Source organism: Pinus tabuliformis, chromosome 2_1 (assembly GCF_031772625.1).
Source record: "Pinus tabuliformis cultivar Carrire ecotype Pingquan chromosome 2_1, CPIR1, whole genome shotgun sequence".
Classification (NCBI taxonomy): domain Eukaryota; kingdom Viridiplantae; phylum Streptophyta; class Pinopsida; order Pinales; family Pinaceae; genus Pinus; species Pinus tabuliformis.
In genome coordinates this window covers 786,336,730-786,349,558 of record NC_142299.1, presented here as the reverse complement: position 1 = coordinate 786,349,558, position 12,829 = coordinate 786,336,730, and the positions used below count along the sequence as shown (strand labels likewise).

The 12,829-nt window shown below is 33.0% G+C and overlaps 1 protein-coding gene and 1 pseudogene across 1 annotated transcript; one reads left to right on the top strand and one right to left on the bottom strand.

The window, feature by feature from the left end:
* The first annotated feature begins 214 nt into the window (after positions 1–214).
* Positions 215–502, top strand: LOC149202938 (protein ASPARTIC PROTEASE IN GUARD CELL 2 pseudogene; annotated as a pseudogene).
* A 10,174-nt stretch (positions 503–10,676) lies between these two features.
* On the bottom strand, positions 10,677–11,198 carry LOC149202937 (uncharacterized). The gene has a single exon (XM_089401732.1). The coding sequence runs from the start codon at positions 11,196–11,198 to the stop codon at positions 10,677–10,679; it is 522 nt and encodes a 173-aa protein (XP_089257858.1).
* Between the last annotated feature and the right edge of the window lie 1,631 nt (positions 11,199–12,829).

The window sequence follows — 12,829 nt, the reverse complement described above, 5'->3', positions numbered from 1 at the left end:
TTGATCAAACCCGTCCAGCTGATTGAGTAATTCCATTAGAGTCCTATGAATCTCTCTATTACGACTTGTTCCTTCACTGAAACGACATCTTCTTGATTTGCCTCACATAATTTCATTTGTGATTTCTTGATTTGCATCACATGATTTTGTTTGGGATTCCTTGATAAGCTCATGCAAGTTTTATTTTCATTATATAGAACCTGCCTACGAAGCAATGAGGAACGCTTTCATTGCGGGTACCCAACATCTTCCTAGAGTCAAGTGGGTCTCCCTCTTCGACACCTGCTATGATCTGTCAGACTTCCACTTCTCCAACAGGGAGAGCTTATCTCTCCCGGCTAACAATTATCTGGTTCCAGTGGATACCATGGGTACTCATTACTTTGCCTTTGCGCCCACCGACTCTGATCTATCTATCATGGGGAATATTCAGCAGCAGCATATTGGGGTTTCCTTCGATTCCACCAACGGTCAAATTGGCTTCGCTCTCGATCAGTGCTGATGCGGAATCTTCTGCTGTTGCTTATGTATATTATGGTCTATTTCCAAAGGAATTATAAATAATAATGGTCAACCTTGTACAATCAGTGAATTGTAGAGTTTGAAATATTAATTTAGATATTTGATCAATAGTAATTGACTGCTATCTATCGTATTTTTTAAAATGTCATTCCAAAGTCTGCAATCTAGACCATCCATCTTTGAAAATCCATATGAGATTATGGAGTTTTGTTATATGTAATCATTTTATCATATGTTTTAGGAGTTGTTTTTAATGTGATTTTTTGGACTTTCCAGTGTTTAAATTTAGCAAAAAAAATTGAGGTGAAATCTTGATTTGTGTTATTTAAACTGGTTTTTTTGACTGTATATGGATTCAGCACCTTGAAAAACTTCCAAGGCACTTGGATTGTGCAAGGTTTACCCATCAAACTTGTGATTTCAATAAACTCCAATCAGATTTTAGAGAAATTAAACTAGAAAAACTTAAAAAAATCACACTAAAAATAACTCTTATATTTTAATGTAAAAATATTACTTATACCACCCATCTAATTATTATATTAATGATTTTATGATTGTCATATTACGAGTTTGATAGTATAATTCCAATGCTGAGATTAATTATCTCATCCTTTTTAACTAATTAAAGGAAAACTTAGTAACGGAATGCACATTAGAAATTCAATTAATTCCAATGCTGAGATTAATGATCTCATACTTTTTAACTAATTAAAGGAAAACTTATTAACGGAATGCCAATTAGAATTTCAATGGGCATTACGATGCATATATCTCAGATATTAAGATATAACTGCTCAGGGATTGGGGACTGAGATGATTAAATTGAATTCACCTTAATAAAAACACACAGTTGTTTTGTAAACTTTCCATGGTTTTCTTATGGGGAAAGGCTTTCACATACTTGGAACTATTGGGATGTTATAACATTCTTATACTTTTCCTCTATTTTGGGTTTTTTTTTTGGTTAAAAAATGGGGGTGGAATTACTAACCATTATAATTCGATTGTCGATGTTTAGGTTTATATATCTGCAGGTAACCTATCTCATACACTCACCAAATTTTTTTTAAGCAATTTTCAAATTGAATAGTAAATAAACGTGTGTAAAATTTGGTGTATCATTTGCAAATTCAAATACATAAGAAAAGGACTTCATTACTATGAGAAAGATGTGGTGTAACCCATTATTAATTAATTGGTTTAAATGATTAAACCTAAGTTTTTAATTCATGCTTTTCTTCACCATTATTCAAAATGTCTCGTTCCTTGTAAACTGGTTAGATTGCATGTGACAGAATGCAGCAAAGTGCTCCTTAAATCTAATTTTATTTATGGTTTTTAAAATTCAAATTAACATGTTTCTTAAAGTTTTTATAATTTAAATTAATATGTTTATGTTTTTCATATTATGATTTAAAATATATATTCTTTTAAATAATTTAAATTATATTTATTTGATTAGTTCTAATTTTTTAATATTTAATAATCGTTGTTGTATTAATTATAATTAGATGATGAGTAATATTTTTAGATAGTTGTGTGTTTCAATTGAGATATTCGAGAGTGAACATTTCGCTTTTCAAAACTTAATTTGATACCGAAGAGAAACAATATCGTATAAAATATAACTGTTGAAGATTGAATATAAATGTTAAAGATAGTGAAAATGATGTGAACATTACATGATATTTTTTTTTTAAATATTATTATTATTTATTAAATATTTAGAGAATATAATAGAAAATGTATATAATTCATTACCTTTGGATTGACTTTAATGGTGCATAACTGGAAATAAAAATTTCCCCTTCTCTATGGGACAATGTTATATTGAAATTAGGTACTTGAAAAGTAATTTAATAATTTTTTATTAATAATTTTATTTAAAAACAATATAAGTGATTATGTGATTACTTTTTATTGATGGGAACATTGGTGTGGGGGATTTTACAATGAAAAGGGATGGTTTTTTCATTAACAAACTATATTGTTTTAAAATTTTCATATCAAACAATTTAATAAGGAAGTTATTTATTTTATGTTAATTTTTTTTTATGAGTATAAATGTCACATTGTGATAATGATTGTCTTAATATGAAAATCAACTATGGTCAACCATAGTCCAACATCGCATTTCTATAGATTGTCTCGACATGAAAATCGATCATGGTCATGCATGGTCCAACGTCGCATTATGACAAGGATTGTGTCAATATGGAAATCAACCATGCTCAACCACATTCAACCATGTTTATTTTAGTGTTTATAATATTTATCTTAGAGTATATATACCTTGGGTTTATAATTTACGTCTCATTATGACAAAGATAGTCTCAATATGATAATCATCGTCAACCATTGTAAATCATGGTCAACCTTCGAGAAACATGGTCAACCATTTTTTATAAAATCAAACATGAGCATCAATGGTCAATCATGGTCAACTATGGTTGAAGGTCATATTGTCACAAAGATTGTGTTGATGTGAAAATAAACCATGGTTAAGCATGGTCAACCATGGTCCAACGTCGCATTGTGACAAGGATTATGTCAATATGAAAATCAACCATTGTCAATGATGTTTATTTTAGTGTTTATAATATCTATCCTAGGGTTTATATACTTTGGGTTTATAATATTTCCCCTTGGGTTTAATATTATTCCCTTGGGTTCATATTCCCTTTGGGTTTTAGTATTAATCCCTTTAGTTTATTATTCCCTTGGGTTTATAACATCAATCATGGTCAACCATGGTCAATCATAGCCAACCATTGTCAACCATGGTCGAATGTCACATTATGACAATGATTGTCTCAATATGAAAATCAATCGCGGTCAACCATAGTCCAATGTTCCATTGCCACAGATTGCCTCAATATGAAAATCAATCACAGTCAACCATGGTCAACCATGGTCCAGCGTTGCATTGTGTCAAAGATTGTCTCAATATGGAAATCAACCATGTTCAACCAAGTTTATTTTAGGGTTTATAATATTTATCTCAGGGTTTATATATCTTGGGTTTATAATTTACGTCGCATTGACAAACATTGTCTCAATATGATAATCATCGTCAACCACGGTCAATCATGGTCAACCTTAATCAACCATGGTCAACCATGTTTTATAAAATCAAATATGGCCATCCATGGTCAATCATGGTCAGCCATGGTCGAACGTCGCATTGTCACAAAGATTGTGTTGATATGAAAATGAACGATGGTTAAGCATAGTCAACCATGGTCGAACATCACATTTTGACAAGGATTGTCTCAATATGAAAATCAACCATGGTCAATCATTGTCAACGATGTTTATTTTAGTGTTTATAATATTTATCTTAGGGTTTATATACCTTGGGTTTATAATATTTGTCCCTTAGGCTTAATATTATTCGCTTGTGTTCATAATCCCTTGGGATTTTAATATTAATCCCTTGGGTTTATAATATCAATGCTTTGGGTTAATTATTCCCTTGGGTTTATAATATCAATCATGGGAAACAATGGTCAATCATAGCCAACCATGGTCAACCATGGTCGAATGTCGCATTGTGACAATGATTGTCTCAATATGAAAATCAACCATGGTAACCCATAGTCCAATGTCACATTATGAGAAAGATTGTCTCAATATGGAAATCAACCATGGTCAACCATGTTTATTTTAGGGTTTATAATATTTATCTTAGGGTTTACATGCCTAGGGTTTATAATTTATGTCGCATTCACATAGATTGTCGCAATATGATAATCATCGTCAACCACATTCAACCATGGTCAATCATGGTCAACCTTGATCAATCATGGTCAACCATCTTTTATAAAATAAAACATGGTCATCCATGGTCAATGATGGTCAACCATGGTCGAACATTGCATTGTCACAAATTATTGTGTTGATAGGAAAATCAATGATGGTTAAGCAAGGTCAACCATGGTCGAACGTTGCATTTTGACAAGTATGGTCTCCATATGAAAATCAACCATGGTCAACCATTGTCAACGATGTTTATTTTAGTGTTTATAATATTTATCTTAGGATTTATATACCCTGGGTTTATAATATTATTCCCTTGGGTACATAATCCCTTGGGGTTTTAGTGTTAATCCCTTGGGTTTATTATTCCCTTGGGTCTATGAGATCAAGCCATTGGGCTTATTATTCTGTTGGGTTTATAATATCAATCATGGTCAACCACCGTCAATCATGGTCCAATGTCATATTGTCACAAAGATTGTGTTGATATGAAAATCAACCATTGTCACGATGTTTATTTTAGCATTTATAATATTTATCTTAGGCTTTATATACCTTGGGTTTATAATTTTTTCCCCTTGGGTTTTTAGTATTTATCCCTAGGGTTTATTATTGCCTTGGGTTTATGATATCAATCATTTTCGACCATGGTCATCCATGTTTATTTTATTTTATGGTTTATAATATTTATCTTAGGGTTTATATACCTTAGGCTTTTAATATTAATCCCTAGGGTTTATTATTCTATTTGGTTTATAATATAGATCATGGTGAACCATGGTCCAATGTCGCATTGTGACAAATATTATCTCAATATGCCATGGTCCAATGTTGCATTGTGACAAATATTTTGTCGATTTGAAACTAAATCATGGTCAATCATGGTCAACCATGGTCCACTATCACATTGTGATAAGCATTGCCTCAATATGAAAATCAACCACAGTCAACCATTGTCAACCATGGTTATTTTAGTGTTTATAATCAATAAATGTCTTAACCATGGTCAACCATGGTCCAATGTCACATTCTCAGAAATATTATCTCAATCTAGAAATAAACCATGCTGAACCATGATCAACCATGTTTATTTTAAGCTTTAAAATATTTATCTTTGGGTTTATATGCCTTGGGTTTATAATTTACGTCACATTGACATATATTGTCTCAACATGATAATCATTGTTAACCATAGTCAACCATGGTCAACCATGTTTTATAAAATCAAACATGGCCATCCATGGTCAATCATGGTCAACCATGGTCGAAAGTCACATTTTGACAAGGATTTTCTCAATATGAAAATCAACCATCGTCAACCATTGTCAACGATGTTTATTTTAGTGTTTTTAAAATCTACCTTAGGCTTGATATACCTTGGTTTTACAATATTTTTCCCTTGGGTTTAATATTATTCCCTTGGGTACATAATCCCTTGGGGATTTAGTATTAATCCCTTCAGTTTATAAGATCAATCCCCTAGCTTTATTATTCCTTTTCTCAACCACGGTAAATCATGGTCAACCATAGTCAATCATGGTTGAATGTGCATTGTCACAAAGATTGTGTTGATATGAAAATCAACCATTGTTAAACATGGTCAACCATGGTTGAACATCGCATTGTGACAAGGATTGTCTCAATATGAAAATCAACCATGGTCAACCATTGTCAATGATGCTTATTTTAGTTTTTATAATATTTATCTTAGGCTTTATATATCTTGGGTTTATAATATTTTTCCCTTGGCTTTTTAGTATTTTTCCCTAGGGTTTATTAATCCCTTGTGTTTATAATATCAATCATTATCAACCATAGTCAAAGATTTTTATTTTATTTTAGGTTTTATAATATTTATCTTAGGGTTTATATACCTTAGGCTTTTAATATTAATCCCTAGGGTTTATTATTCTCTTTGGTTTATAATATAGATCATGGTGAACCATGGTCCAATGTCGCATTGTGACAAATATTGTCTCAATATGAGAATCAACCATGGTCAACCATGGTCCAATGTTGCATTGTGACAAATATTTTGTCGATTTGAAAATTAGTCATGGTCAAGCATGGTCCAATGTCACATTGTGATAAGCATTTCATCAATATGAAAATCAGCCACAGTCAACCATGGTCAGCCATGTTTATTTTAGTGTCTATAATATTTAAATTAGGGCTTAGATACCTTGGGTTTATTATATTATTCCTATGGGTTTAATATTATTCAGCCATTCTCAACTTTGGTTAATCATGTTTTATAGAATCAATTGTGGTTAACCATGGTCCAATGTCGCATTGTGACAAAGATTGTATTATATGAAAATCAATCATTTTCTCAATCATGCTCCAACATCGCATTATGAAAAATATTATCTCAATATGATAATCATAGTCAACCATGGTCAATCATGGTCGACCATGGTTGAACGTCACATTGTCATAAAAAATGTGTTGTTATGAAAATCAACCATGGTTAAGCATGGTCAACCATGGTCCAATGTTGCATTGTGACAAGGATTGTCTCAATATGAAAATCAACCATGGTCAACCATGTTTATCTTAGTGTTTATAATATTTATCTTAGGGTTTATATACCTTCAGTTTATAATATTAGTCCCTTGGTTTTAATATATTCCCTTGGGGTTTTAGTATTAATCCCTTAGGTTTATTACTCCCTTGGGTTTATAATATCAATCCCTTGGGTTTATTATTCCCTTGGGTCTATAATATCAATCATGGTCAACCATGGTTAATCATAGCCAACCATGGTCAACCATAGTCCAACGTCACATTGCAATAGATTATCTCGATATGAAAATCAGTTATGGTCAAGCATGGGCAACCATGGTCCAACATTGCATTGTGACAAGGATTGTCTCAATATGGAAATCAACCATGCTCAACCATGTTTATTTTATGGTTGGTAATATTTATCTTAGAGTTTATATACCTTGGGTTTATAATTTACATCATATTATGAAAAAGATTGTCTCAATATGATAATCATCGTCAACCATGGCAAATCATGGTCAACCTTGGTGAACCACGGTCAGCCATGTTTTATAAAATCAAACACGCTCATCCATGGTCAATCATGGTCAACTATGGTCGAAGGCTACATTGTCACAAAGATTGTGTTGATATGAAAATGAACCATGGTTAAGCATGGTAAACCATGGTCCAAGGTCGCATTGTGACAAGGATTGTCTCAATATGAAAATCAACCATGGTCAACCATTGTCAACCATCTTTATTTTAGTATTTATAATATTTATCTTAAGGTTTATGTATTTTGGGTTTATAATATTTGTCCCTTAGGTTTAATATTATTCCCTTGGGTTCATAATCCCTTTGGGTTTTAGAATTAATCCCTATGGTTTATTATTCCCTTGGGTTTATAATATCAATGCCTTGGGTTTATTATTCCATTGGATTTATAATATCAATCATGGTAAACTATGGTCAATCATAGCCAACCATGGTCAACCATGGTCGAATGTCGCATTGTGACAATGATCATCTCAATATGAAAATCAACCATGGTCAACCATAATGCAATGTCGCATTGCAATAGATTATCTTGATATGAAAATAAATCATGTTGAACCACAATCCAGCATCGCATTGTGACAAAGATTAGCTCAAAATGGAAATCAACCATGCTCAACCATGTTTATTTTAGGGTTTATAGTATTTATCTTAGTGTTTATATAGCTTGGGTTTATAATTTACGTCGCATTGACAAAGACTGTCTTAATATGATAATCATTGTTAACCACGGTCAAGCATGGCCAATCATGGTCAACCTTGATCAACCATGGTCAACCATGTTTTATAAAATCAAACATGACCATATATGGTCAATCATGGTCAACGATGGTCAAACAACGCATTGTCATAAAGATTGTGCTGATATGAAGATCAAAAATGGTAAAGCATGGCCAACCATGGTCGAAAGCCACTTTTTGATAAGGATTTTCTCAATATGAAAATCAACAATGGTCAACCATTGTCAATGATGTTTATTTTAGTGTTTATAATATTTATCTTAAGGTTTATATACCTTGGTTTTATAATATTTGTCCCTCAGGTTTAATATTATTCCCTTGGGTTTATTATTTCTTTGGGTTTATAATATCAATCATGGTCAAACATACCCAACCATGGTCAACCATGATCAAATGTCACATTGTGACTAAGATTGTCTCAATATGAAATCAACCATGGTCCAACACCACATTATAACAAAAATTGACGTGATCTGAAAATCAATCATGATGTAGCATGGTCAACCATGGTCCAACGTTGCAATGTGACAAGGATTTTCTCAACCATGATCAACCATGTTTATTTTAGCATTTATAATATTCGTCTTAGGGTTTATATATCGTGGGTTTATAATTTTCATCCCTAGGGTTTATTATTCCCTTGGGTTTATAATATCATTCCCTTGGGTATATATTATTCATATGGTTTATAATATTAATATTTCGGTTTAATATAAATCCATTGGGTTTATAATCATGGTCAACCTCGTTCCAATGTCACATTGTGATAAAGATTTTCTCAATATGAAAATCAACCATGGTCCAATGTCGCATTTTTACAAAGATTCTGTGCATATTAAAATCAATCATGGTCAACCATGGTCCAACATCGCATTATGAAAAAGATTGTCTCAATATGAAAATCAATCATGGTTAACCATGATTGTTTTAGGGTTTATAATATTTATCTTAGGGTTTTTATACCTTGAGTTTATAATATTGATCCCTTGGGTTTAATATTATTTCCTTGGGTTTATAATCCCTTGGGTTTTTAGTATAAATCCCTTGGATTTATTATTTCCTTGGGTTTATTAATCTAAGGGTTCATATTTATTGGGTATAATGTTATTTATAGACTTTTTAATATTAGTCCTTGGGTTATAAATCCTTGAGTTTAATTAATCCATAAAAATTACTATAAATTATTAAAAATAAATATTTATAATTTCTGAATTTAAATTTTTGTGATCTATAAATAATAATAGTAATATTAATTTATACGCCTTCGACATATATCAACTACATTTACTAATATAAATATGGCTGTGCAAAAAATATATTTTAATTTCACAATAAAATTAAAAATAAAAACCAAATAACAATACTATCAGAAAACGAAAACCCACGTGCTTGGGATATATGCTTCCAAATTCGGTGGAAGTCAAATATATTATGGATTATCATCGTATACTTATCAAAATCACCAATCCCCTGAATTAGTGCCAATTTCGAACTGTGCCTACCTTAAAAAACGTAAGCATGAAAAGCAAACACGTTATTGGATATTGACGTAACCTTTCAAATTTAATATTAACTTTCCTATCAATTATTAATAGGTACTTATGTTTTTATATTATTCTATTAAATTAAAAATATATATTTAAAAAAATAAAAAGCAAATAACAATAATATTGGAAAACGGAAACCCACGTGATTGAGAAATATGTTTCCAATTCAGTGGAAGTGAAATATATAATGGCTTATCATCATATTTTGATGGTTGGTTATTTGTAGTTATTTGTTTTTTGGTTAAGGATTGAGTTGTAATTTTAACATTTAAATTTATTTTGTTTACAAATGTTTAATCTAATACATAGAGTCAAAAGGACGTTTTAGTTAAATTGAAAATTTTATTACAAAATATTTCACCAAATTCTAATAAAAAGCTCTCTCCCAAATATAAAATAATTAATATCTTAAAATCATATATACAAAATCGAAATTACTTACCATCAAATGCTCTGTAACTAATAGAAATTACTTCCAATCCATATTATTCAAATTACTTAGAATCAAAATATTAAAATCGTCCAATCGAAATTAGATGTGTTCATATAACTCGAAAGTTACCATAACCAAGTTACAATAACTAAGGGAATAATTGAAAAGAAAATATTTTTTTATATAAAAGGGGGTTGTTGTAAGTAGTTGTAAGTACGGAATACAAGTACAAGATGGTTGCACTTAGTATTATTTTTTTCAGAACAAAAAAGATATTGAGATAATATAAAGGACCAAATAGTACATAAGACAGCAGTCAAGCGCTGTTGGATCTCGATCTTTTACTCAAGACTAAATAACAAAACTGAGAAAAAGACGATTCCCCCAGCAGAGAAGGAAAACCTCAGGGCAGAAACAAAAATCATCGGACATATACAAAAATCATTTATAAACACAAACCATAAACATATCCTATATGAGAATCGTTGACATATGCCTCACGGACAAAACCATTTCATATATGAGTCCTTTATCATAGGCATTCTGTAAAGCCATACCTCGGCCTGTCCAAAAAACTAACAGCAAAACGATGATAAAGGAAAACCCTGGGAGTACACCATAGGGGAGTTATGATCCGGGGATTGAGAAGTCCTGGATAAAGCAGGAATTCTCACCATCTGATATCTTCAAAGACCATGAACCTGCAACAAGAAGCAGACCCTCCTTTGACAGGCTGTCCGCTTGCTGATTTTGAGCACGACAGATGTGTTGAATGGATTTGTCTTTCAGGAGGCCCCAATAAAACATGATCCGGTCCAGCCAGCCTGCTAGATGAGGGCTTTTGATATGGCTCGTCCCCAGGACATGATCAATCACAGATTTGGAGTCACCATAAATAGAGATAGCCTGAATATCAAAAAAGATACAAAAAGCGAGAAGGCCTGCAAGAGCCCTCGCCTCAGCTAAACTATTTGTGCCCTTTCCTCCATTCCATGAAATAAAGTATTGGAGATCCTTATCCATTATGATGTGAACCCCGCATCCACAAATGGATTGTTGTTCAGCTCCATCAAAAAACGCACATGGGGATCCAGTGCAGATGCTCGCCTGCGCCTTACTGTTGTCTATTTTCATCTTGGGACGCTTCATTGGTATGGCATCAAAGGATGCTATGATCTGTTGCATGGTAGAAATTAGGGAGATCCTTGATTCTTTGAAAAAAAAATTGTTTCACCATTTCCAAGCATACCAGGAAAAAATAATAATCGTGGGCCTCTAGGAATCTCTTTGCCCGCTCCACCTGACGTAAGCTTCCTGAATTGAGAGAAAATCAATGAGAGGGAAACCATAGTTGCCAGAGCCTGCCAGACTTGCAATGAAGATTGACATTTGAAAAACATGTGAAGATTAGATTCTTCACTAGACTCGCACATAGCACATCTGCTCGGACCGTGCCATCTCCTTTTCCTCAAATTTTCCCATGTCAAATTTCTGTTATGGAACATCAACCATGAGAACAAAATGAACTTTGGAGGGCACCCAGACTTCCATAAGATCAGAGGAAAAGGCGAGCTAGCGAGAGGAGTCTTCAATCCAATCAGATCCTTGTAGATATCTTTTACTTGGGCCGTCAGACAGGCTTTAGGAACTGCCCAGGTCAGAAAGTCAGCTGTGAATGAACGATGAAAGCCGCAACTAGTCAACGATTCCTTTACAGTATTCCACAGTTCAGCTAGCGACACTGGCATGCCAAAATCAGAGGACTCCTTCCAGAGGGGGATTGGACCATTCCACGCAGCTATGAGTTTATCCCAAGTAAAAAAACCATATCTGTGGAAAAAATAAGAAGCTTCCCTGGAAAGGATATGTTTTCCCGACCCCCCATGATGGGATCTATGCCAATAAGAATTCTGCTGCCCGTTTGTAAACTCCACTTCAAATTGTTTAAAAAAAATTTCTTAATCTTGCGGAAACTGAGCCAAATAGCAAAGCCATATTTGGCTCCAATCCTACCTTTCCTGAACCAGTATTCTATGCCTCTTCCTTTCATGTATTTTTTTTTTATGGTGGAGCTCCACGGACCATCCCCGAAGACTCCTCTCCACAGAGATTTGCAAAGGAGAGCTTTGCCAAAAGTCCTTAAATCCAGTAAGCCCTAGCCTCCCAAATTCTTGGGTAAAGAGACCTTTTCCAACTTAGTAAGGTGATATTTTTGTTGTTCTGATTTGCCCCCCCAAATAAAATTTGCAGAAATCTTATTCATTTTGTGGATGATACATGCAGGGAGGAAAAAAATATGAGCCCAGTAAATAGCCATTTGCGTTAATACAACATGAACTAATATCACCCGACCATCCAAGGATAAAAACTTGTATTCCCGCACTGAGATCTTTTTATAGTATCTATCCAGCAACCATTGCCAGTTTGCTATAGAATAACTGTTTTCTTTTAACTGAAAGCCTAGGTACTTTAAGCCATCTTTAATCGATCTCGACTCGATTCCAAATAGTTTTGAGATCCATTTGACCATTTCCAAGTTGTTGTCGTTGTGGAAGAGAATAGATTTAGCCTTGTTCATATATAATCCAGTAGCTTTTTGGAATCTATTAAGGATGTCATTGAGGCAGATCCACGATACCCTGCATAACATTGCAAAAATAAGAACATCATCAACAAAAAGATTGTGCGAGATGAAGTTATTCCTGCATATCTTTATTAGCTTGCATCTATCTTCTGAGACCACCTTGTTTATGTGAAGACTTAGGAAGTTCATTGCCAGG